The 24,410-nt window shown below is 46.8% G+C and overlaps 2 protein-coding genes across 4 annotated transcripts in view; one reads left to right on the top strand and one right to left on the bottom strand.

The window, feature by feature from the left end:
* Positions 1-12,801, bottom strand: part of SHPK (sedoheptulokinase) — a 35,103-nt gene extending 22,302 nt beyond the window's left edge. The window contains exons 1-3 of the mRNA XM_040338635.1: positions 12,603-12,801; positions 4,212-4,353; positions 1,293-1,476 (exon numbers count right to left, since the gene is read on the bottom strand). Coding sequence (XP_040194569.1) covers positions 1,293-1,476; positions 4,212-4,353; positions 12,603-12,752 — 476 coding nt within the window. The 5' untranslated portion in view covers positions 12,753-12,801. The remainder of the gene's footprint in view (positions 1-1,292; positions 1,477-4,211; positions 4,354-12,602) is intronic.
* A 169-nt stretch (positions 12,802-12,970) lies between these two features.
* The window catches only part of CTNS (cystinosin, lysosomal cystine transporter), a 56,284-nt gene continuing 44,844 nt past the window's right edge, over positions 12,971-24,410 (top strand). For 2 of the 3 annotated variants that reach the window (XM_040338639.1, XM_040338636.1), the window contains exon 1: positions 12,971-13,070. The gene's annotated coding sequence lies outside the window, so the exon portion shown is untranslated. Of the gene's footprint in view, positions 13,071-16,936; positions 17,191-24,410 lie in introns of those variants that run through there. The other variant, XM_040338637.1, reaches the window with a different exon arrangement.

Below are 24,410 nucleotides of genomic sequence, written 5' to 3'. Positions count from 1 at the left end.
CATCAGGGTACAGGGCACAGCACATCAGGGTACAGGGCACAGGACACATCAGGGTACAGGGCACAGCACATTAGGGTACAGGACATGGCACATCAGGCCACAGCACATCAGGACAGGGCACATGGCACATCAGGGTACATGGCACATCAGGGTACATGGGCCACATCAGGGCACATGGGGCACAATCAGGGCACATGGAGCACACCAGGGCACAATCAGGGCACATGAGAGCACATCAGGGCACAGCACATGGCACATCAGGGTACAGGGTACCCTGATGTACAGAGCCCAGCACATCAGAGTACATGGGGCACATGAGGGTACATGGGGGTACATGGCACATCAGGGCACATGAGGGCACATGAGGGTACATGGGGCACATCAAGGTACATGGGGCACATGGCACATCAGGGCACATGAGGGTACATGGGGCACATGGCACATCATGGCACATCAGGGCACATGGGGCACATCAGGGCACATGAGGGTACATGGGGCACATGAGGATACATATGGCACATCAGGGTACATGGGGCACATCAGGGTACATGGGGCACAATCAGAGCACATAAAAGCACATCAGGGCACATGAGAGCACAGGTCAGCGTTTACTTGTATTCTTCAAATGCAGAGAATCGCGGGAAGCGTCTGTCATAAGTTCACTTCTCTGTCATGTCACGCTGCTACTCCCCGGCGCCCCCCCCCCTCTCTTCTTGTCCATCCCAGATGATGTCACAAATGGGGATGGACGAAAAGAGAGGGGGGCCGTAGGGGAGTAGCAGCGTGACATGACAGAGAAGTGAACTTATGACAGACGCTTCCCGCGATTCTCTGCATGCATCTCGATCTACACTTCCGCGGCCCCCCCCTGCCCTGCCTGCGGGCCATTTATACCCGGTCCGCGGGCCGGTACTTTGAGACCGCTGCTCTACGCAGTTTATGGTTAAATCTCTTTTCTTCTAATTTTAATGAGTGGCCACATGTCTTGTTAAACTTCATTCCACAAAAAAGTTTTATCCCTATTGTGGGGTCACCAGTACGGTATTTGTACATTGAAATCAGATCCCCTCTCAAGCCTCACTTCTCCAGAGAGAAGAAGTTCATTGCTCGTAACCTTTCCTCATAACTAATATCCTTTATTAGATTTGTTGCCCTTCTTTGTACCTGCTCCAGTAATAGTCTTTAATTTATAATATTTAAAACAGTTGAGATATCCAGATTTAAAAAAAAAAAATCAATCTAAGATTTAGCAAGCACACAAATGGTTGGGCGATTTGTATGAAATATATTACCTGTTCTTTAAGTACCAGAATATTGTAGCACAACCGAAGCCCGATGCCACGCTGAGATGGGACTGTGGCGGAGGTAAAGAGGACAGGAATTCTTTACTACATCGTCCATCCTCCCAGGTGATGAGATGGCTCACTTCTCTGGGTTCAAAGAATCGCCGGTTTTCACTGTTTATCCAATGACATCCTTATAGAAAGTAAACGGGATTTCAGGTCACACTCCAAAATGTATTTTTTTGTTTTGTTTTAGATGGGGAATGGAAAAGCCTCTGGTGTCAGGTGTATATTGCTGTCTGTGTCTGCTGGGTGGATCCATCCTGTCTGTCCTGGGAACCATTATTATTTAGACAGAAGGTGATGGGAAATCACCAGAACAAGGGAGGGCACTTATTTCAGAGACAACTGTCTAAGAGAGGAATTCCCCTTTTTATGTAGAGATTTCTTCTCACTTCCTGTTATGTCTCTAGGACAGGAAGTGAGAGGAAATCTTCCCAACAGGATACGGACAGCAAAAAACATCCACTAGAGAAAAAAAGGTCTTAGCAATACCAACACTTCAATTTTTGCATACATATTGTTACATTTCTGATTTACTTCTTTAGAAACGATATTACTGTACACATTTTTAAAGACTAAAGTACAAATAAATAGTTTAAAGAAAAAATACAGCAGCTAAAAATGTGACTTCTTCATATCACATCACTGATAATTGGTAATGCCAAGTATTATTATCCTACGATAATTCATACAGTACACGGGCCCAGCATACTCTGTCTGTTGGGTATAAAGATTAAAGCTACCTATACACCCTAAAGCTGGGATCCTCAAACTACGGCCCTCCAGCTGTTGTAGAACTACACATCCCATGAGGCATTGTAACACACTGACATTCACAGACATGACTAGGCATGATGGGAATTGTAGTTCCTGAGCAACTGGAGGGCCATAGTTTGAAGACCCCTGCTCTAAAGCCTCGTACACACGTTCTGATTTTCAGACGACCAAATGTCCGTTTTTTTGTGGCATGCTAGTCTCATGTGGAAAGTGAAGAGGTTACGCACAATATAAACATTTTCATACAACAGAATACAACATCAGAAGTGGCGTAATGTGTGAAAAGTTGTGTGTATTTTTTGTTTCCGAGCACGCGTAGTCTTATTTTTTTCGTACGAAAACCGTATTAATGAAATGAAAATCGTACGTTGAGTTCACATCCGACAAAAAATTTATGGCCTGCACATCCAGCTTTTGTCTTACAAAAAGGCAAAATAGGCTGTCGAAAGCACTGTACCAATGATCCGAAAATCAGCAGACAGCTCGTCGTACAAATTTGTCCATCCGATTTTCATATCGTGTATACTGGCCTTAGGATCCAGTCCCACAGGCTGAATAAGATCCAGTCCCACAGGCTGAATAAGATCCAGTCCCACAGGCTGAATAAGATCCAGTCCCACAGGCTGAATAAGATCCAGTCCCACAGGCTGAATAAGATCCAGTCCCACAGGCTGAATAAGATCCAGTCCCACAGGCTGAATAAGATCCAGTCCCACAGGCTAAATAAGATTCAGTCCCACAGGCTGAATAAGATCCAGTCCCACAGGCTGAATAAGATCCAGTCCCACAGGCTGAATAAGATCCAGTCCCACAGGCTAAATAAGATTCAGTCCCACAGGCTAAATAAGATCCAGTCCCACAGGCAAAATAAGATCCAGTCCCACAGGCTAAATAAGATTCAGTCCCACAGGCTAAATAAGATCCAGTCCCACAGGCAAAATAAGATCCAGTCCCACAGGCAAAATAAGATCCAGTCCCACAGGCAAAATAAGATCCAGTCCCACAGGCAAAATAAGATCCAGTCCCACAGGCAAAATAAGATCCAGTCCCACAGGCTAAATAAGATCCAGTCCCACAGGCTAAATAACAGAAATCAATGCAATCCCCCATCCGCGCCATACAGAGTGGACGGAGGAATCTCCCTGCTAACTATTGTATTCTGATCCCTGCTGCTCCTGTGGCTGTCAAAATACCTGAACAAGAACAACATCTGATTGGATGCAGTCACTGTTCAGCTGGGAATTTTCCACCTGGATGCTTTGATTTTCAGATGGAAGTTTGTCAAGCAGGGTGGTGCAGAGAGGGCCACCCAGAGCTCAAATTTCTGCAGATTCAGCATAAATCGCCCGAAATTCTAGCTGTGTATAAATCTACAGCTGAAAAAACTACACACAAAGGGGTAGATTCACGTAGTTCAGCGTGTCTTTGTGCGGGCGTAACGTATCCTATTTACGTTACGCCTCCGCAACTTTTACAGGCAAGTGCCGTATTCTTAAAAGAAAGTTGCGGCGGCGTAGCGTAAATAGGCCGGCGTAAGCCCGCCTAATTCAAATAGTGAAGAGGTGGGCGTGTGTTATGTAAATTAGGCTTGACCCGACGTGATTGAAGTTTTTCCCGAATGGCGCATGCGTCGTCTGTGGAATTTTCCAGTGAGCATTGCTCCAAAGTACGCCGCAAGGACGTCATTGGTTTCGATGTGAACGTAAATGACGTCCAGCCCCATTCACGGACGAATTACGCAAACGACATAAAAAATTTAAAATTCGACGCGGGAACGACGGCCATACTTAACATTGGTACGCCGCACTTACGCCACCATATAGCAGGGGTAACTATATGCCGGGAAAAAACTAACGTAAGCGGCGTAAATGTACTGCGTCGGCCGGGTAAATCAGCATACACGCCCCTATCAGTCAGCGGAAAAATGCAGTTACGATCTATGAATCAGGCGCATAGATACGACCGGCCGGACTCAGAGATATGACGACGTATCTGGAGATGCGCCGTTGTATCTTCTCTATGAATCTACCCCAAAGTGCTTTGTCTCAAGCTGACATTATCTATACCTATTCCCTCCGGATACTACACCTTGGCTTGACTTCCAGAAGACGACCCCATGCATCTGTCCAGACACTCCTATCCGGGACACCTTCTGTAGCTGTTCCCTGGGTAGGGCACCCAAGCAATCATTCAGGGCTCTTATTATCTGGAAGACATCTTGCTCTTTTCCCTGGAAGAAGATAACATGTAAAATGATATGGTCATGGTAAGTTCTTGACCATGTAACTATACTTTTTCTCAATACTTGCAATAGTTCCTCTGTACAATAGTGTCAGTGAATGCTTAGCAAATGTTGCATCCTCTTATATACTTTATGTGCAGGTGGAAGGTACCACATCCCATAATAACTGAAAATCATAAAAGAAAGATCTTGGACTTTTGAGGTACCACATTAACACAGAGACATTTTTAAAATAACAATTTATATATCCAATAAAATAGCTCCAAGCAGCAAACAACCTCCATTATTGGACAGTCCATAAACAACAACGAAAGGTGCTACTACCCCAGATTAGTGAAACTCCTCCTAAGGCCATTGCGGCTGAAATGCGTCGACCTCTGTTGTATTTTTATCCCTATGGAGATATAATAAATTTGGACTGATTTAACCACCTCAATACTGGGCACTTTCACCCCCTTCCTGCCCAAGCTATTTGTTCAGCGCTGTCACACTTTGAATGACAATTACGCAGTCATGCAACGCTGTACACAAATGACATTTTTATCATTTTTTCCCCACAAATAGAGCTTTCTATTGGTGGTATTTTATCACCTCTGCGTTTTTTTATTTCTTGCGCTATAAACAAAAGAAGGACAAGTTTGAAAAAATACAATATATTTTACATTTTGCTATAATAAATATCAATACATTTTTTTGTTTTTAACCACTTGCCGTCGGCGCACCGTCGAAATACGTCCACAAGGTGGCTCTGCTGGGCGAGAGCACGTAATATGACGTCCTCTCTCCCAGCCGCCACTAGGGGCGCGCGCCCCCCCGACTCCCGTGCGTGTGCCTGGCGGGCGCGATCGCCGCCAGGCACACGCGATCGCTCGGTACAGAGCGGGGACCGGGAGCTGTGTGTGTAAACACACAGCTCCCGGTCCTGTCAGCAGGGGAAATGCTGATCTTCGGTTCATACAATGTATGAACCGAGGATCAGTGTTTCCCCTAGTGAGGCCACCCCCCCCCCCACAGTAAGAACACACCCAGGCATACTTAACCCCTTCCCCGCCCCCTAGTGTTAACCCCTTCACTGCCAGTGGCATTTTTATAGTAATCCAATGCATTTTTATAGCACTGATCGCTATAAAAATGCCAATGGTCCCAAAAATGTGTCAAAAGTGTCCGAAGTGTCCGCCATAATGTCGCAGTACCGAAAAAAAAAAATCGCTGATCGCCGCCATTACTAGTAAAAAAAATATAATAAAAATGACATAAAACTACCCCCTATTTTGTAAACGCTATAACTTTTGCGCAAACCAATCAATAAACGCTTATTGCGATTTTTTTTTACGAAAAATATGTAGAAGAAAACGTATCGGCCTAAACTGAGGAAAAAAAATGTTTTTTTATATATTTTTGGGGGATATTTATTATAGCAAAATTTAAAAAATATTCATTTTTTTTCAAAATTGTCGCTCTATTTTTGTTTATAGCGCAAAAACTAAAAACCGCAGAGGTGATCAAATACCACCAAAAGAAAGCTCTATTTGTGGGAAAAAAAGGACGCCAATTTTGTTTGGGAGCCACGTCGCACGACCGCGCAATTGTCTGTTAAAGCGACAGAGTCCCGAATCGCAAAAAGTACTCTGGTCTTTGGGCAGCAATATGGTCCGGGGGGTAAGTGGTTAAACAAACTTTTTTCTCAGTTTTGCCCGATATGTATTCTTCTACATATTTTTGGTAAAAAAAAATCGCAATAAGTGTATATTGATTTAGTTTGCGCAAAAGTTATAGCGTTTAACAAAACAGGGGATAGATTTATAGCATTTTTTTTTTTTTTACTAGTAGTGGCGGCGATCAGCGATTTTTATTGTGACTGCGATATTGCGGCGGACACACCGGACACATTTACAATTAGACAGCGATCCCTGCTATAAAAATGCATTGATTACTGTATAAATATGACTGTCAGGGAAGGGGTTAACACTAGGGTGCGATCAAGGGGTTAAATGTGTTCCCTAGGGAGTGATTCTTACTGTGGGGGAAGGGGACTGACTGGGGGAGGTGACCGATCTGTGTCCCTATGTACAAGGGACACACCATCGATCTCCTTTCCCTGACAGGACGTGGGTCTGAGTGTTTACACACACAGATCCACGGTCCTGCTCAGTTACTGGGCAATCACGGGTGCCCGGCGGAAGCACCCGCATCGTCGCGCCCCCTAGTGGCTTTGGAAGGCGCCACGTCATATGACGTCCGCCCAGAACAACAGGCTCTTCCTCGCACTGTCATTTGACGACGGGTGGTAGAGAAGTGGTTAAAGAGCATGTATGGAGTTGCGGATTGTTCTTTATCCATTATTGGACACCTCCCCATGTATCACTGTCTAGCTAGCATATTATGTTGATTCATACATATGAATATAGGAATCCTCATAATATGCCAGCTGGACAGTTATCCAACTTTGAAAATATATCACCCTGTTCCTAGCTATGACTTTTATTAATGGAAACTAGCTAAACTACATATACCCATGTTCAGCCTGCTGGGGGGGGGGGGGGGGGGTGGTCTGCTTTTATTGCTATATCTTTTCAAGCACTCATCTGTTCTATGGGCACCCTTTCCCCAACCAAGTTCAATCCCCTAGTAAAATAACAAAAACAAGCAAGACACTGTTCATTGACTAAAGGAGTGTGTTTAATGCAGGGCTCAAAATTTCAGGTCCTGCACTACTAGCCAGGTCTCAAGGGTTACTCGCCACCAGTTGCCCCGTCCATAATCATGCCATCATAAATGATCTCATGAAATTACATTTTTTTTTTTTTGCAGAATTAAGTTACAAAAATAAATACTAACAACTACTTTATCAGTTCCCCTCAGCACAGCCTCACCAGTTCCCATCAATGCAGGCTCTCCTGTGCCCATCAATGAAGCGTGACGTGTGACCATGATTGCAGCCTCACCGAGCCCCACATTGCAACCTCACCGTGCCCCACATTGCATCCTCACCGTGCCCCACATTGCAGCCTCACCGTGCCCCACATTGCAGCCTCACCGTGCCCCACATTGCAGCCTCACCGTGCCCCACATTGCAGCCTTACATTGGCCCCATTGCATCCTCATCGTGCCCCACGTTGCAGCCTCACCGTGCCCCACATTGCAGCCTCACCGTGCCCCACATTGCAGCCTCACCGTGCCCCACATTGCAGCCTCACCGTGCCCCACATTGCAGCCTTATATTGGCCTCATTGCAGCCTTACATTGGCCTCATTGCAGCCTTGCCAGGGAGGAGGAAGTGAGAGGGGTGGCCGGATCATGACTGGAGTTAGAGGAGAGCCGCGGGATCACTGAGCGGTAAAGCACGCTGTAACCGCATTACATTGAAACTGTCTCCGCTCTGCTCACTGATCTCACACCGTGCCCCACATTGCAGCCTCACCGTGCCCCACATTGCAGCCTCACCGTGCCCCACATTGCAGCCTCACCGTGCCCCACATTGCAGCCTTACATTGGCCCCATTGCATCCTCACCGTGCCCCATATTGCAGCCTCACCGAGCCCCACATTGCAACCTCACCGTGCCCCACATTGCAGCCTCACCGTGCCCCACATTGCAGCCTTACATTGGCCCCATTGCAGCCTTGCCAGGGAGGAGGAAGTGAGAGGGGTGGCCGGATCATGACTGGAGTTAGAGGAGAGCCGCGGGATCACTGAGCGGTAAAGCACGCTGTAACCGCATTACATTGAAACTGTCTCCGCTCCTGTGATAGACAGAACACAAATCCAATGCAGGGATGTATTCTGTCTATCACAGGCGCTGGGTTAGCAGGAGGCGGGGCTGTGTGAGATCGGTGAGTAGAGCAGAGACAGTTTCAATGTAATGCTGTTACAGCGTGTTTTAAGAAACTTGATGCGTATGGGTGTGCCTATAAAGTCCATTTTCAATATAATACAGGACTTGGCAAATTTGCTTTGAATCTAGGAGCCAGCTAAAAAAGTAAGGAGCCAGTTTAAAAGCCCCCTATAAATATACGGCGGCAGTTCGGCTCTATTGCGCGAATCTCTGTATAATAAAGCAGGTGCGCATGGCCGCGATGTCCGCCGGCCACCCGCGATCGCTCCACAGAGAGTCAGAACATGGATCTGTCAATGTAAACAAAGAAAGCTCACTTTATGGGAAAAAAAGGACATCAATTTTGTTTGGGTACAGCATCGCACGACCGCGCAACTGTCAGTTAAAGCGACGCAGTGCCGTATCGCAAAAAAGGGGGGGATTGAAGCAGAACTTCCCCTTTTGGGTGAATCTCCATTTTAAGTGCACACCCCCTTGAGGGCCCTGTTTGCCCAGGCAGGATGAACAGATGTTTTATACGTCCCATTCACATCTACTGAGCTACAGCCACTGCTCAGATTTTGACATCCAATGAGGGTGCATTGCCCTGAACTCACACTTTCTGCATTCAGGGACACACACGGAAGCCAAATTGGGAGCAGCATCTGTGTCCATGCAACCACTGAGTCCCAGTAGACATGAATGAGACTGCCTGTACAGAGATGTATGGAACATCTGTGCATTCCTGTGTGGGCAAACACGGCCCTCACATGGGTGTACTTTGTCAGACATCTCAAGTCTCCCGCGAGCCGCATTTGGTTGTGGGCTCCCGGACACCCGCGATTGCAGGGTGATCTCCCGGCTGGGCCTGTCACTCGGCTACAGACAGAGCAGCCCAAGTGGGCGAATGGAGTGCGGGCCACTCTGTCTGTGGCTGAGTGGCAGGCGGATGCAAGGCGCTGCGAGGTAGGTAGATGAGGTAGAGGGGGTCAGCCCATACTGCTGTCCCCAGTCTGCTTTGGCTACTGTATGGGTACTTTTGTTTTGGCATTGGTCCGGCCGATTCAGCAGGGAAGACCGATTTGCAGGAAATTAAAGAAAAAAAAAAGTTCCCCTGTCAAGCGGATTCTTTCTTCGCTTTCGGGGGCCGCTGCGCATTGATCCATTGTACAACTAGTACATGACAGTCCCGTCTGCCCAGTCTCTTCTATATCAATCCGTTGGGCAGACGGGACTATCAATAGATCAATGCGCAGTGCCACCCGAAAGTGGAGAAAGAGTCCGCTTGACAGGGGAAAGGTTTTTTTCTTTTAATTGCCTGCAGATCACAGTCTTCTTTCTGCCTCTGCCCACCACATTCCTTCTGGGTAATTCTCTTACTGGTATGACCCCAGCAGCCGGTCCCCTGGTCCCAGCAGCCAGACTCCTGACCCCAGCTGCCAGACTCCTTGCCCCAGCAGCCAGACTCCTGGCCCCAGCAGCCGGCCCAAGCAGCCAGACTCCTTGCCCCAGCAGCTGGACTCCTGGCCCCAGCAGCCAGACTCCTGGCCCCAGCAGCCGGCCCCAGCAGCCAGACTCCTGGCCCCAGCAGCCGGCCCCAGCAGCCAGACTCCTGACCCCAGCAGCCAGACTCCTGGCCCCAGCAGCCAGGCTCCTGGCCCCAGCAGCCAGGCTCCTGGCCCCAGCAGCCGGCCCCAGCAGCCAGACTCCTGACCCCAGCAGCCAGACTCCTGGCCCCAGCAGCCAGACTCCTGACGCCAGCAGCCAGACTCCTGACGCCAGCAGCCAGACTCCTGACGCCAGCAGCCAGACTCCTGACGCCAGCAGCCAGACTCCTGGCCCCAGCAGCCAGACTCCTGGCCCCAGCAGCCAGACTCCTGGCCCCAGCAGCCAGACTCCTGGCCCCAGCAGCCAGACTCCTGGCCCCAGCAGCCAGACTCCTGACCCCAGCAGCCAGACTCCTGACCCCAGCAGCCAGACTCCTGGCCCCAGCAGCCAGACTCCTGACCCCAGCAGCCAGACTCCTGACCCCAGCAGCCAGACTCCTGGCCTCAGCAGCCGGCCCCAGCAGCCAGACTCCTGGCCCCAGCAGCCAGACTCCTGGCCCCAGCAGCCAGACTCCTGGCCCCAGCAGATGTGTGATCAGGCTGCATTGCATTGGGCACTGCTATAGCTGCATTTAATTGGCACTGATCAGGCTGCATTTTTTTGGGGGGGAAGGGGGGTCTGCGCTGGCGCAAAGCGTCACCTCCCTGAAATGAGTTTAAAACCTCCCTGAAAATTAATTTTTGGAGGTTGGGATGTCTGCTTTGTAGTACTCCTGTGTGAACAAGGACTTAATTATACTATTGGAAGCATTTCATTTTATCCGTTCAATAAACAAACAAAAAAAAAACAGCTTTGTTGATCTTAGCAGAAATTCAGAGCTGTCCTGTGCACACTGCACTATTATCAGCCCTGCCTGGTTCACCTACATGGACTACAGAACACCTCCATCTGCTGACATGGCAATGATAAGAAGGGGAGGTGTTCTGTAGCTCTGAAAACACATACTATCCTGAGTGACAACACTGCCTCTCTATAGATAGAGTACACTGCAGGGTTTGACAAATTTGCTTGGAATCTAGGAGCCAGAAAAAGCGCCCCGTCCCGACGAGCTTGCGCGCAGAAGCGAACACATACGTGAGTAGCGACCGCATATGTAAACAGTATTCAAACCACACATGTGAGGTATCGCCGCGATGGTTAGAGCGAGAGCAATAATTCTAGCCCTAGACCTCCTCTGTAACTCAAAACATGCAACCTGTATATTTTTTTAAACGTCGCCTATGGAGATTTTAAAGGGTAAAAGTTTTTTGCCATTCCATGAGCGGACGTAATTTTGAAGCGTGACATGTTGGGTATCAATTTATTTGGCGTAACATTATCTTTCACAATATTAAAAAAAATTGGGATAACTTTACTGTTGTCTTGTTTTTTAATTAAAAAAAGTGTAATTTTTTTCCCAAAAAAGTGTGCTTGTAAGACCGCTGCGCAAATACGGCGTGACAGAAAGTATTGCAACGATCGCCATTTTATTCTCTAGGGTGTTAGAATAAAAAATATATATAATGTTTGGGGGTTCTAATTAGAGGGAAGGAGATGGCAGTAAAAATTGACATATTAGAATTGCTGTTTAACTTGTAATGCCAACGGCCACCACCAGATGGCGCCAGCTGACAGAAGGAAGAGCTTGGGACTTCACAAGGCCGCGGCCTCAATTGCCAGCCGTCACGGGCCCGCCGCGCGATGGTAGGGGGCCCACGGAGACACAGGATCCTGTGCCTCCGTGCGCCCCCACCTCCCCCCACCGCGGCGGCCGGTAATTGAGGCCACGGCTTCGCGCCCTTGTAGGCCGCAAAGCCGCGGCCTCAATTACCGGCGGGCGCCAGGTCACAATTGCGACCTGGCGCCCGGATATTGTCGACCCCTGGAGTACAGCAATTGTTGTCACCCTAGCACAGGAAGTGTAGCAGAGAGAAAAGAGAGCCGGAGAACCAATGCAGCCCTCATGTCTGTGACAAGTTTCTTCCGGTCTTTAGACACATTACCTGCTTGCGGACCGCCCACCATACATAGACAGGGCCACACATTTAACCCTTTAAGTGCCCCTGATGTTTAACCCCCGTCCCTGACAGTGTCATTAGTACAGTGGCAGTGCATATTTTTAGCACTGATCACTGTATTGGTGTCACTGGATCCAAAAAAAAAGTGTCAGTTATTGTCCGATTTGTCCGCCGCAATATCGCAATTCTGCTATAAGTCGATAATCGCCGCCACTACGAGTAAAAAATAAATAAAAATTCCACACATATATTCCATCGTTTGTAGACGATATAACGTTTGCGCAAACCAATCAATATATGCTTATTGGGATTTTGTTTACCAAAAACACGTAGCAGAATACAGATTGGTCTTATTTGATGAAGAAATTCGAATTTACTAATTTCTTAATTGGAAATGTTTTAGAGCAGAAAGTAAAAAAATATTTTGTTTTTTTAATTGTCGCTTTTTTTATTTATACCAAAAATAGGTAGAAGAATACGTATCGGCCTAAACTGAGGAAAAAAATGTTTTTTTTATATATTTTTGGGGGATATTTATTATAGCAAAAAGTAAAAAATATTGCATTTTTTTTCAAAATTGTCGCTTTATTTTTGTTTATAGCGCAAAAAATAAAAACCGCAAAGGTGATCAAATACCGCCAAATAAAATCTCTATTTGTGGGTAAAAAAAAAAGGACATACATATGCACAAAATGACCTGATCATGAAGGGGGTAAATCTTCCGGAGCTGAAGTGGTTAAATATCAGCATGGAAGGGAATATAAAACTATATCAGAGTGGCCAGCTGTTGTAGAACTACAATTCCCAGCAGAGCCTCACCTGAGCCCCACATTCACTCTCCAGGCCGGCCCTGGTGTCCGTGCTGTGACTACAGAGCACCCCCCCGCTCCGGGCCTCCAGCAGCACCGCCTTCACAGAGCTAGTGCCCACATCAATGCCAAGCACCGGACCGCGGGAGTCACCAGCCATGATTCCTGCACACCACGTGATACACCATCCCGTGACTGGGAGGAGTCTGCGCTGCCTGCCCGTCCTCTGTTACCACGACAACCAGGTGTGTTACGCTAACTAATTGTCTCCGTTATGGGAGCCATTTTTGGAAAGTCCTGTGATAGAGTTAGACTGATGTGGTCTTCGTAAAAATGGCGTCTGTGCTGAGACAGAGAATAGAAGACAGTGTTTTATATGTTTTTTTTTACATTATAGAGTAAACAAGGAAGTTTGAGGTTGTCGGTGAGCCCTATGGAGAGTTCTGGCTGGTAGATGAGAGGGACGGACCGGGGACAGGTAAGTGCACCATTTGCTATGGACGACATGTCAGTGTCCGATATCTACCTATCTATCCCCAAAGTGCTGACACTTTAAATTACAGTATGTCTCCCCTGTATACATCTCTATATGGCACATACAAGACTTGTCATTTATTTATTACAGGAAAACAATCCTCTGAGGCCCCATTCACACTTATATGTCACTTGAACGGCGTCCGTACGTGCGATAAACCTGCAGAAAGAAGCTCTAGCACCCAATTGGGTGAGCTTTGTGCGTTTTTAATGTGCGCTTCGACATGCTACAAAACATGTTTTTCTGGCCGCCTTTGTGGTGCCATTAGGCCTCATACACAGTGTCTGAGGGTGTTTGCTGTTCTCCTCTGAACGCCAGAACTCCCAGGAGGTATAAGACTGCTTAACAAACACACCTGAAGTCGCGTATTGCGCACGCATTTAGGCACGACAGGTGTTTGAGTGTTAATGGATTCTATTGGCCAGAAGATGAATTTGGTCATTGGAATGCATTAATGCTTAAACGCACCTAGCGTTTGGAGGTGTTGACATGCGTTTTTATTTTTTTTTCTTGCTCTTCAACTCCTCTCCTGAATGCGCTTAGGATGTGGACTTGCGCTTAGGCGCATTGACATTCCGAATAAAAGGAAGACAGGGCAGGAAGGGGTTAAATAAATGAGAAGGACAAAAATACGTTTTGTGTCCTGTAGTCATGAATGCACTTTGGATGCTGGAATTAAAGGTTCCAGTGTTTTGGGGGATGTGATATTGGGGGTGGGAGCATTCATATTCTACATATAAGAATAAGGTGTTATATATATATATACACAGGTCACCAATGTCCCGGCTGCTGATTGGTGGTTGCAGGGGATGCCGGATGTCATGCTATGCTGGACTGCTGTAGTGCTGAGCTGTCATTTGCTTTCCTCCAGTGTGCATAGGACAGCATCCCCAGCATCCACATAGATGTGCACGATCCTCTCCGCTTCCACTGACTGTGCCCTCCATCTCCAACAGGGGGCATCAGGGGTCTGCATTTGTTTTTCTTTATTTTACCATGGCAATCATGACATTAACCACTTAAGACCAGGACCTTTAGGCAGCTAAAGGACCTGGCCAGTTTTTGCGATTCGGCACTGCGTTGCGCGGTCGTGCGACGTGGCTCCCAAACAAAATTGGCATCCTTTTTTTCCCACAAATAGAGCTTTCTTTTGGTGGTATTTGATCACCTCTGTGGTTTTTATTTTTTGCGCTATAAACAAAAATAGAGCGACAATTTTGAAAAAAAAATCAATATTTTTTACCTTTTGCTATAATAAATATCCCCCAAAAATATCTAAAAACATTTTTTTTTCCTCAGTTTAGGCCGATACATATTCTACCTATTTTTGGTAAAAAAAATCGCAATAAGCGTTTATTGATTTGGTTTGCGCAAAATGTATAGCGTTTACAAAATAGGGGATAGTTTTATTGCATTTTTATTAATTCGTTTTTTTTACTACTAATGGCGGCGATAATCGATTTTTTTCCGTGACTGCGACATTATGGCGGACACTTCGGACAATTTTGACACATTTTTGGGACCATTGTCATTTTCACAGCAGAAAATGCATTAAAATTGCATTGTTTACTGGGAAAATGACAATTGCAGTTTGGGAGTTAACCACAAGGGGGCGCTGAAGGGGTTAAGTGTGACCTCATTTGTGTTTCTAACTGTAGGGGGGTGTGGCTGTAGGTGTGATGTCATTGATTGTGTTTCACTATAAAAGGGAACACACGATCGATGATGGCGCCACAGTGAAGAACGGGGAAGCTGTGTTTACATGCGGCTCTCCCCATTCTTCAGCTCCGGGGACCAATCGCGGGACTCCAGCGGGTCACGGAGCCATTCTGCCAATGTATATGTGCAGGAGGCGGTCCTTAAGTGGTTAAAGGGGCTGTAAAGGTAAAAAAAATCCCTAAATAGCTTCCTTTACCTTAGTGCAGTCCTCCTTCACTTACCTCATCCTTCCATTTTGCTTTTAAATGTCCTTATTTCTTCTGAGAAATCCTCACTTCCTGTTCTTCTGTCTGTAACTACACACAGCAATGCAAGGCTTTCTCCTTGGTGTGGAGAAAGCCTCTTGAGGGGGCGAGCAGGCAAGTCAGGAAACTCTCTACTTTGCAGATAGAGAAAGGAGCTGTGTGTTAGTGGGCGTCCTGACACTCCTGCTCGCCCCCTCCCCCCTCAAGAGACTTTCTCCACACCAGGGAGAAAGCCTTGCATTACTGTGTGGAGTTACAGACAGAAGAACAGGAAGTGAGGATTTCTCAGAAGAAATAAGGACATTTAAAAGCAAAAAGGAAGCTATTTAGGGAAAACATTACAACTTCTTTAACTTACCTCCTGCCCGAGGGTGACAACTGTACTGAATAGCATTGTCACCCCAAGACAGGACTACATAAGACTGTGTTAGGACTATAAAATGCCTTCCTCTCTTCTCCATTATGGGGAGGGGGGGAGGTTTGTAGTCCACAAAGATAGCAGGGAACAATGCTAACTAATAACTTCCTGTGCTCTTTGCCTCTGGACTCTTATCAGCTCACATGATTTCTACATGGATGAACAGCTAATATATATATATATACACTGTGGGGGTTATTTACGAAAGGCAAATCCACTTTGCACTATAAGTGCAAAGTGCACCTGAAATTGCACTGAAAGTTCAGTCGCTGTAGATCTGAGGGAGACATGCAAGGAAAATAAAAAACAGCATTTTAGCTTGCACGTGATTGGATGATAAAATCAGCAGAGCTTCCCCTCATTTCAGATCTACCCCTCAGATTTACAGGAAGTGTACTTTCAGTACAATTTCAAGTGCACTTTGCACTGGTAGTTTGCACTTGTAGTGCAAAGTGGCTTTGCCTTTTGTAAATAACCCCCTATATTGTCAAAAGTATTGGGACACCTTCCTTTACACGCACATGAACTTTTAATGGCAGCCTAGTACACACGATCAACAGCGGTCACAGCTGTTTACAGACTTCAGAAGTAATACAGAAGAACACACCTGTGGTTAGGGACAGCTGATCACTCCTGGACATAAGCAGCTTGCACTAAGGCTACTTTCACACTGGGGATGTGCCGGCGTTAGCGGTAAAGCGCCGCTAGTTTTAGCAGCGCTTTACCTCTTTTATAGCGACACTTTTTGTCCGCTAGCGGGGCACATTTAACCCCCGCTAGTGGCCGAAGAAAGGGTTAGAAATACCCGTGTTGCGGCACTGCCGAATCGCTGCCCATTCATTTCATTGGGCAGGGCGTTTTGGGAGCACTGTATACACCGCTACCACACCGCCCCAAAGATGCTGCTTGCAGGACCTTTTTTCCCATCCTGTTAGCGCACCGCCCCAGTGTGAAAGCACTTGGGCTTTCACACTGGGGAGGCATGAGAGGTGATTTTTTTTTTTCGCGCTAAAAAAGCCTGAAAAGCGCCCCTGTGTGAAATGGGCCTTAAAGGCAAGATCTGCTCATTACATCAGGCCTTTCTCCCTTATATGATAGCACTAATACAAATAATCTTGGGGGGGGGGGGGGGTGTGAGTGTGACTTCTTGATCATTCTTCCAAGATACCAGGGACCCTGAATATCTCAAATCTCACAAGAAGATGTTCTGGCACAGTACAGGAGTGTCCTTTGGTGAAAATAGGGAATCTTATAATTCCCAGGCTCACTCTGGAAGGATCATAATGTCGCCTTTGCCCAGGTATCACAGGCAGAAGTCCGTTTTTTTTTTTTTTTTCTTTTGTTCTCCCACAGGTCCTTTTTCTTTAAACTACGATCATATGGTGATTTCAAAAGAGGAAGGGAGGCCTGATGTTAAGAGCTTATCTGGCCTTTTAGTGCAAGGTCCGGTTAATGTGATCTTGCATAGTATTAAAGGAGGAGTACACAGACTTCTGCATATTAAAGGAGGAGTACACAGACTTCTGCATATTAAAGGAGGAGTACACAGACTTCTGCATATTAAAGGAGGAGTACACAGACTTCTGCATATTAAAGGAGGAGTACACAGACTTCTGCATATTAAAGGAGGAGTACACAGACTTCTGCATATGCTCTGCAATGATGGGTTCTCCTTGATCAGGTTCGTAGATTGCTTTTATTAGTGACAACCTAGTTGTTTCTGCTTCCAGCATGTACAGAGCCTCAAAACCAGAAGCTTTGAGTCCCTCCATAACCGTTGATCGATCAACTTGGGTACTGTGACAAACCAAATTGGAACAGAGGCTTTCTAGGGGACTAGAGACAAGCCTCCTACCCACTGACTTATGGGCCCGGGGTTGTAAAGTCTCAAGGTTCTTCACCTTAATGCATTCTATGCATTGAGGTGAAATTGGTCAGCTAGCCAATCAGGAGAGAGGGGATGGGTCCGGGCTAAATAGACACAGGGAGCTGTGACTCAGCTTTGGTGCCACCATAGCAAACTGCTTGCTGTGGGGGCACTGAACAGGAGGGAGGGGCCAGGATCACAGAAGGGGGACCCGAGCAAAAGAGCATCCGGGCTGCTCAGTGCAAATTCACTGGATAGAGCAGGAAAGTATAACATGTTTGTTATTTTTATAGGGAAAAAAAACAAGACTTTACAATCAATTTAAGATCACTGTTAGTTATAAGCTGTTAATTTGATTGGTGTTTGTAGTTTGCATTGTCATGCTAATATTTTCAAGAGGGGAATGTCCTCCTGTGGGGTATAAAGTATGTGTCTGAGTTTCAATAAACAGTCATTCCTATGGTTCTTATCCTAACATCTTTTCTGTGTACGATGCTTGGGGTAAATGGGCTGGTATTCGCTCTTGGTCTGCCAAGCAGTTCCGTCACTTGCCAGATTTTCTTGTGATTATTGCTAGTGGCTGCTATAGCCGCTAGCAATAATTACTGTCTTCTCCCAGGGGGGGTGGATTCCCCCACCCCGAGATGACAATGGCCCGGCAGGAGTGTTTCCCACATCAATGCTGTCTGTGTTGATGGGGGAATTGAGCAAATGTCTTTACTGCAGCCTGTGGTTGGGCACGGGGGCCATATCTCAAGAGGCAGAGAAAGAGCAATATGTGGATCTTTCCAGGAAAGAGCGGTGCTTGTTGGCACAAGTTTTGACCATTGGAGGACAGGCAGGATGTCTCCCAGCTCAGCCAGAAAATTGGCCACACTAGGATGAATGTGCTGTCATGCCTAGTTTGGTCTATTTGCAATAGGAAAGCAGAGGGTCTAGCAAGAACACCAGGTATTTCATATAAAGGAAGCAATACAAAGAGAACAGGGTACTTTTTAACTTGTGTACATGGTACAGCAGACAAAAAAAAACAACTAATGCCACCACCTCTTAGTATGGTAATGGTAAACTGCAATAAAACATTTTTGTTTTTGGGTTTAATTCAGATTTAACACTAGGGATATTGCTGCTCATAATGAAATGTGAACACAGAGGGGGTTATTTACTAGGGATGTCCCGATACCGAGCATTTCCCCAGGTACTTGTACTTGGGGGGGGAAATGCTCCGATGCTTCACCCGATACCTGGGCAGTCAGGGTGATCGGTGCGGCAAGGGGAGTTGCAAGCACTGATCTGCCCCCTTTTCAGCTGCTTTATTTAAAGTTATACAGGGGTGATTAGTGCTTGTAACACCCCCCAAAGCCGCACCGATCACCGTTGACTGTCCCTGTATCCTCCTCCATGCTGCTCTCCCCCTCCGGGTTTGTGTCCCCCTCCGGATCCTTGTCCGCCTCCTTGCTGCAGTCCGTGCTCCATGTCCCCCTCCATGCTCCATGACCCCCCTCCGTGCTGCTCTCCCCCCTCAATGTCCTCCTCCACCCCCTTGATCTGTCAGGATGGAGAGCGGAGGTAGGAGCTGCTAAATCTGGCTCCTACCTTTTCCGAATGAACAGAGTCAGCGATCACTGACTGTCCATTCACATAACTGAGCATCGTAACCTGTGTTTACGATGCTTCAGTTTGTGAATGGAGAGGAGCTTCTCTCCATTCATTTTAGCTAAGGCTGCAGAGAAAGGGACTGGGAAATCCGTGTCCTTAGTCCCTTTATCTCAAAGGGGAGATGTCGGGGGTCTGTTAAGACCCCTGATATCTCACCAAAGACCCCCCAACAGGGCTGATAAAAAAAGAAAAAAATTGTAATAAATAAAAAAAATTAATTTGAAAAAATAACAATTTAAATAAAAAAACACACTGACAATCCACCCCCCCCCCCCAAAAAAAAGAAAAGAAGAAAGCACTGTAAAAAAATTAAATTATAAAAATTGTAAAAAAAAAAAGATACTGCCACCGTCACATGACATTAAAAAAAAGTATCAGTAATCGGTATCGGCGAGTACTTAGAAAAAAAATTATCGGTACTTGTTCTCGGTCTCAAAAAAATGGTATCGGGACAACCGTATTATTTACTAAATGCAAATTCACTTTGCACTACAAGCGCAAAGTGCACTTGAAATTGCACTGAGAGTGCACTTGGGAGTGCAGTCGCCCCAGTGTGAGAAGGCGTGCATAGGAACATAATAGAAGAACAGTTTGTATTGTTCTGCAGTGACATTCGTAATGTGCAGTTCAGCACCAAGATGAGTGAATCAAGATAATGTTACAGGAAGTTAATCTGTGACAAATATCAAAATTGCAGAGTTCTTGGTGTTTGTAAAAGAAGTGGTGCAATTCTAGATTTTCCTAGTGTAGGGACGGAAAATATTGATTATATGATGACAGGAGGCGAGTATCTTGCATTAATCTTTCCATTTTAATGCTCATAGCAGAAAACATATTTACATTTAAATGAACTGAAAAAACTACGTTTCCCATCAGTCCCAGCGTCCATCTAACCCCCCCCCCTTAGGGGTCCGAGCCTATAATTAGGACTGCCCCACTGTAAATCCTCCTCTTTCTGTAAGCGAATGCCTAACTCCGGACCACTTGAGGAAGAAAAACAACATCACAACTCTTCGACCAGCCGGTCAAACCTGCGACGACGTCAACATAGGCAAGCTGGAGGACAAAATGTAGTCAACAGGACTCCAACCGGGAAACTAAGCACGACTTCGTTCCAACGGGGAACACAGGAATCGCTTCCAAGACTGTACCAAGAATCTGGGATGATATTCAGTATCCTGAAAAAGAGAAGATAAATAACCGTAATAGGGCGGGTAGGGAGGGAAGATACTCGCCTCCTGTCATCATATAATCAATATTTTCCGTCCCTACACTAGGAAAATCTAGAATTATATATCAGACAGGAGGCTCATATCTTGCAAGTTCAAAGCTATACATGTGTGAACCTCCTGAAATACTCACATATTTATCATATATACATTATTTTTCAAAGAAAAAACCTTAAGAATGATGACCGGGATTCATAAACTAAGTGTTGAGAACAGATAATGAGACATGATCTTCCGGCCTAAAGTAAAAACGACGAAAGGTCACCTCTGAAGACCAATCAGCCGCCAATAAAAGATCTGAGAGAGATCCCCCTGATGTAACCACTCTAGTGGCCATGGCACCCCTGGTGGAATGAGCTCCAAAGAGAGATATATCTATACCTGCTATCTTCATGACTGACTTTACCCATCTAGCTAAGGTTGCTGAAGATACCGGCCGATGTGGATGCACAAAGGATATCAACAATTGGGAAGAATCTGGAGCACGAAGCGCCAAAGTGCGGGACTCGTATGTCTGTAGACAACGGACCACACAAAGACGCGGATACGCTGGAAAAAAGGGGTAAAAGACTGTGTGTAGATTGGTTTTTGTCCTGCGAACCACCGAAAACTTAACCCCTTCCGGCGAGAATTGTCGTCTAGACACGTCTAGGGCCCTGACATCGGATACTCGTTTAATAGAAATTAAACATAACAGGGTGGTGAGTTTTAGGGATAAGTCTTTCAAGGATAATTGACCATTATCCTCCCAAGAAGAAAACACCTGAAGTATTTTGGACACATCCCAAGTAGAATGGTATCGTGGACGAGGAGGGCGTTTGTATTTAACTCCGCGGAGTAAACGACACACCAGAGGGTGCCTGCCTATAGGAACTGCGTCTACCGGGCAGTGGTAAGCCGATATAGCTGACCTATAGACGTTCAGGGAACTGTATGATCTTCCCAGCTCATAAAATTCCGCAAGGAAATTTACAACTGAGGAAACAGGGGCATGAATGGGATCAATCTGTCGTTGATCACACCAACGGACCCACAGCCCCCAGGCAGATCGATATGCCGATCTAGTCCCTGGGGCCCAGGCCACGGCGAGAAGATCTCTAGCCGATTGTGAAAGGTCTGAACCTGTCTCTGACATCCCGAGACCAACCAGGCCAGGAGTGGCAGCCTGTTTTCCAACAGCAAAGGGTGTGGACCTTTGGACGGGTTCGTCAGTAGCTGAATTGAGTGTGGGAGAAGTCTGGGGTAGTCGATCGACATGCCTAGAACTAGCGGGAACCATGGTTGCGTTGGCCACCAGGGAGTGATCAACGCCACCGTCGCTGATTGAGTCATGACATGAAGGAGAAGCCTGGTGATCAGTGAGAAGGGGGGAAACGCATAGTTCACTCCCTTCGGCCATACCTGGAGGAATGCGTCCACCGCTGTTGCTTCTGGATCTGGCCTCCAACTGAAGAAGTGGATCAGTTGTCGATTGATCCTGGAAGCGAAAAGGTCTGTGTGGAACGGACCCCAAAGTTCCTGTATTGTTAAGAAGGTTGATCTTTCCAGCGTCCAATCGCTGGCGTCTGACAGATAACGGGAATTCCAATCTGCCACGCAATTGGAAACCCCGGGGATATATTCTGCCACTGGCAGGATGTCCCTGGAAAAACAGAAATTCCAGAAGTCGGACGCGATGTCCGCCAGCATCTTGGATTTCGCGCCCCCTAGGTGGTTGATGTATTGCACCGCCGCCACGTTGTCCATACGTAAAAGAACGCAACATTTGGACCTCCGGGAGAGAAAACTCTTGACGGCAAAGAATGCCGCCAAGAGTTCCAGTGCATTGATGTGAAGGGATGCCTCGTCGTTGGACCAAGTCCCCCCCGTGGAGGCTTGCCCACAACGAGCACCCCAACCCTGTCTGCTCGCATCGGATTCCAGTATGACATCCGGTCGAGAACTGAAGATAGTTTTGCCATTCCATTCTATGGCATGATGGAGCCACCATCGTAACTCCTTTTCGGATTCCGCACAAAGAGAGATTTTGTCCGAATAACCCAGACCCTGTCTCAGGTGTAAAGTTTTGAGGCGCTGAAGGGCCCGGTAATGTAGGGGAGCTGGAAAAATAGCCTGAATGGAGGCTGACAAAAGTCCGACAATGCGTGCCAGGGTTCTCAACGAAATCTGGCCTTTGCTCAAAACTGACCTGATTTCTTTCCGAATCAGGGACAATTTTGACTGAGGCAAACGTAAAATTGCCTGTCTGGTGTCTATCGTGAAACCTAAGAACTCCATCTCCTGAGCTGGGGACAGTACGGACTTCTTGAGGTTGATGAGGAAGCCTAGTTCCTCTAAAAGTGACACTGCCCATCGCTTGTGTAGGTCTGCCTGTGCCTTCGAATGGGCCATGATTAAGAGGTCGTCTAGATATATTATCAGACGTACTCCTCTGCATCGAAGGGCAGCTACCACGGGCTTCATTATCTTGGTGAAGCACCATGGAGCCGAGGATAGGCCGAAGGGGAGGCAGGTAAACTGCCACATACGGCCCCACCATAGGAATCTTAGAAAGATTTGTGACGACAGGTGCATGGGAATCGTCAGGTAAGCATCTTTCAAGTCTATCTTGACTAGCCAATCCCCCTGGGAGAGTAGGTCTCTTAATAGATGAATGCCTTCCATCTTGAAGTGACGATACGCCACAAATTGGTTTAATCCTTTCAAATTTATAATTGGGCGATGACCTCCGCCTTTCTTCTTCACTAAGAATAGGCTGCTGACAAACCCGGGTGATAAGGGGTCTACTTCTATTATGGCCTGCTTTGCTGCTAGGTCCTGAATCTCCTCGTCTATGAGAAGAGTACATTGTTCTGAAAACTGCGCTGGGTGTGGGATCCCCAGCATGATTGGTTGCGAGATGAAATCTATGTTGAAACCCGCTACTGTCGATAATATCCAAGCGTCTGCCGTAATCGTGTGCCAGACGTGGATAAAATGCTTCAGTCTGCCCCCTATTGGAATGTGAGAAAAAAACTGAGGAACACTTACCAGTGGAAGGGCGTGATCTGGGAAAACCTCTGCCCCCGCGTCCTCTCCATGGACGTCCTCTGGGAGGGAAGAATGGCGCCGGTTGTGCCACTGGTAGGGGGTATTGCTGGTGCATGGGTATGTAAGGTTGAGCGGCTGCTCTAGGGTAGGCCCTGAAATAATTGTTTCGACCGGCAGATCGGCCTCTCCCTCTGCCGGCCCTACCAAAAACCTTAGATCCAGAGCCTGCTTTCTTTAAAGAAGTCTGGGCCTTGTCGAGGCTATTAAACAGGCCAACAAACCTGTTTATATTTTTCATAAGGTCTTCTCCGAAGAGAAGACCTTCTGCAGAGGGGCCCGGTTCTGATTCTGCCAAATGGGAAAGTTGTGGATCCAACTTCATTAATATTGACCTGCGACGTTCTACAGCGCAGGCTGTATTAGCCGAGCCTAGCAGGCAAATGGCCCTTTGTGCCCAACCTCGTAATTGCCCTAAGTCTACTGGGCCCTCAGTGGAGGCTGCTTGCTCCGAGAGGTTGAGGATTTTTGTTAGGGGTCCTAACATATCTAGGATACGATCCTGGATCGATTTAAACGATCGTTCAATGCCCTTTTTGGCTTGTTTGCCAGCTTTGGTTAAATATTTCAAAAGCACTGGATCGATCTCTGGGGTAATAGCCACTTTCTTCGGAATAACGGGTCTCGGGCATTCTGCCCTTAGTTTATTCCTATTGACCCTATCTAGACCCTTCCTAGTCCAGTGTTCTACATACTGGGCTACCTGAGGAAGAGGTGTCCAGTCCCCCGATCTGGGGTGAGAAATGCCCTCTGGATTGAAAAAGGGTTCGCCTAGCGAGTCTAGAATTGTCTCAGATGGTAAATCTGAGTTAGCCCCAAATTCCGTGAACTCTTGTTCAGAGTCTCCCCTGTCAGAGTCATAATCTTCTGATGCGGCGATCAGAGATCCCTCAGAGGCATTATCATCGGAGTCCTCGTTAAAGGAGTCCGGTTTGGACCGGTGGGAAGACTTACATTTTTTGTTAGAAGACTCCTTAATTTTTAAGGGTCGTTCACCCTCTGGGTGATTGGGGCGGCAGGCCGTGTGGGGTCCTGCGTCAAGCATAGATTGTACTTCCC

This window comes from Rana temporaria, chromosome 2 (assembly GCF_905171775.1).
Source record: "Rana temporaria chromosome 2, aRanTem1.1, whole genome shotgun sequence".
Lineage (NCBI taxonomy): Eukaryota > Metazoa > Chordata > Amphibia > Anura > Ranidae > Rana > Rana temporaria.
This window is presented reverse-complemented; position numbering and strand designations above follow the sequence as displayed.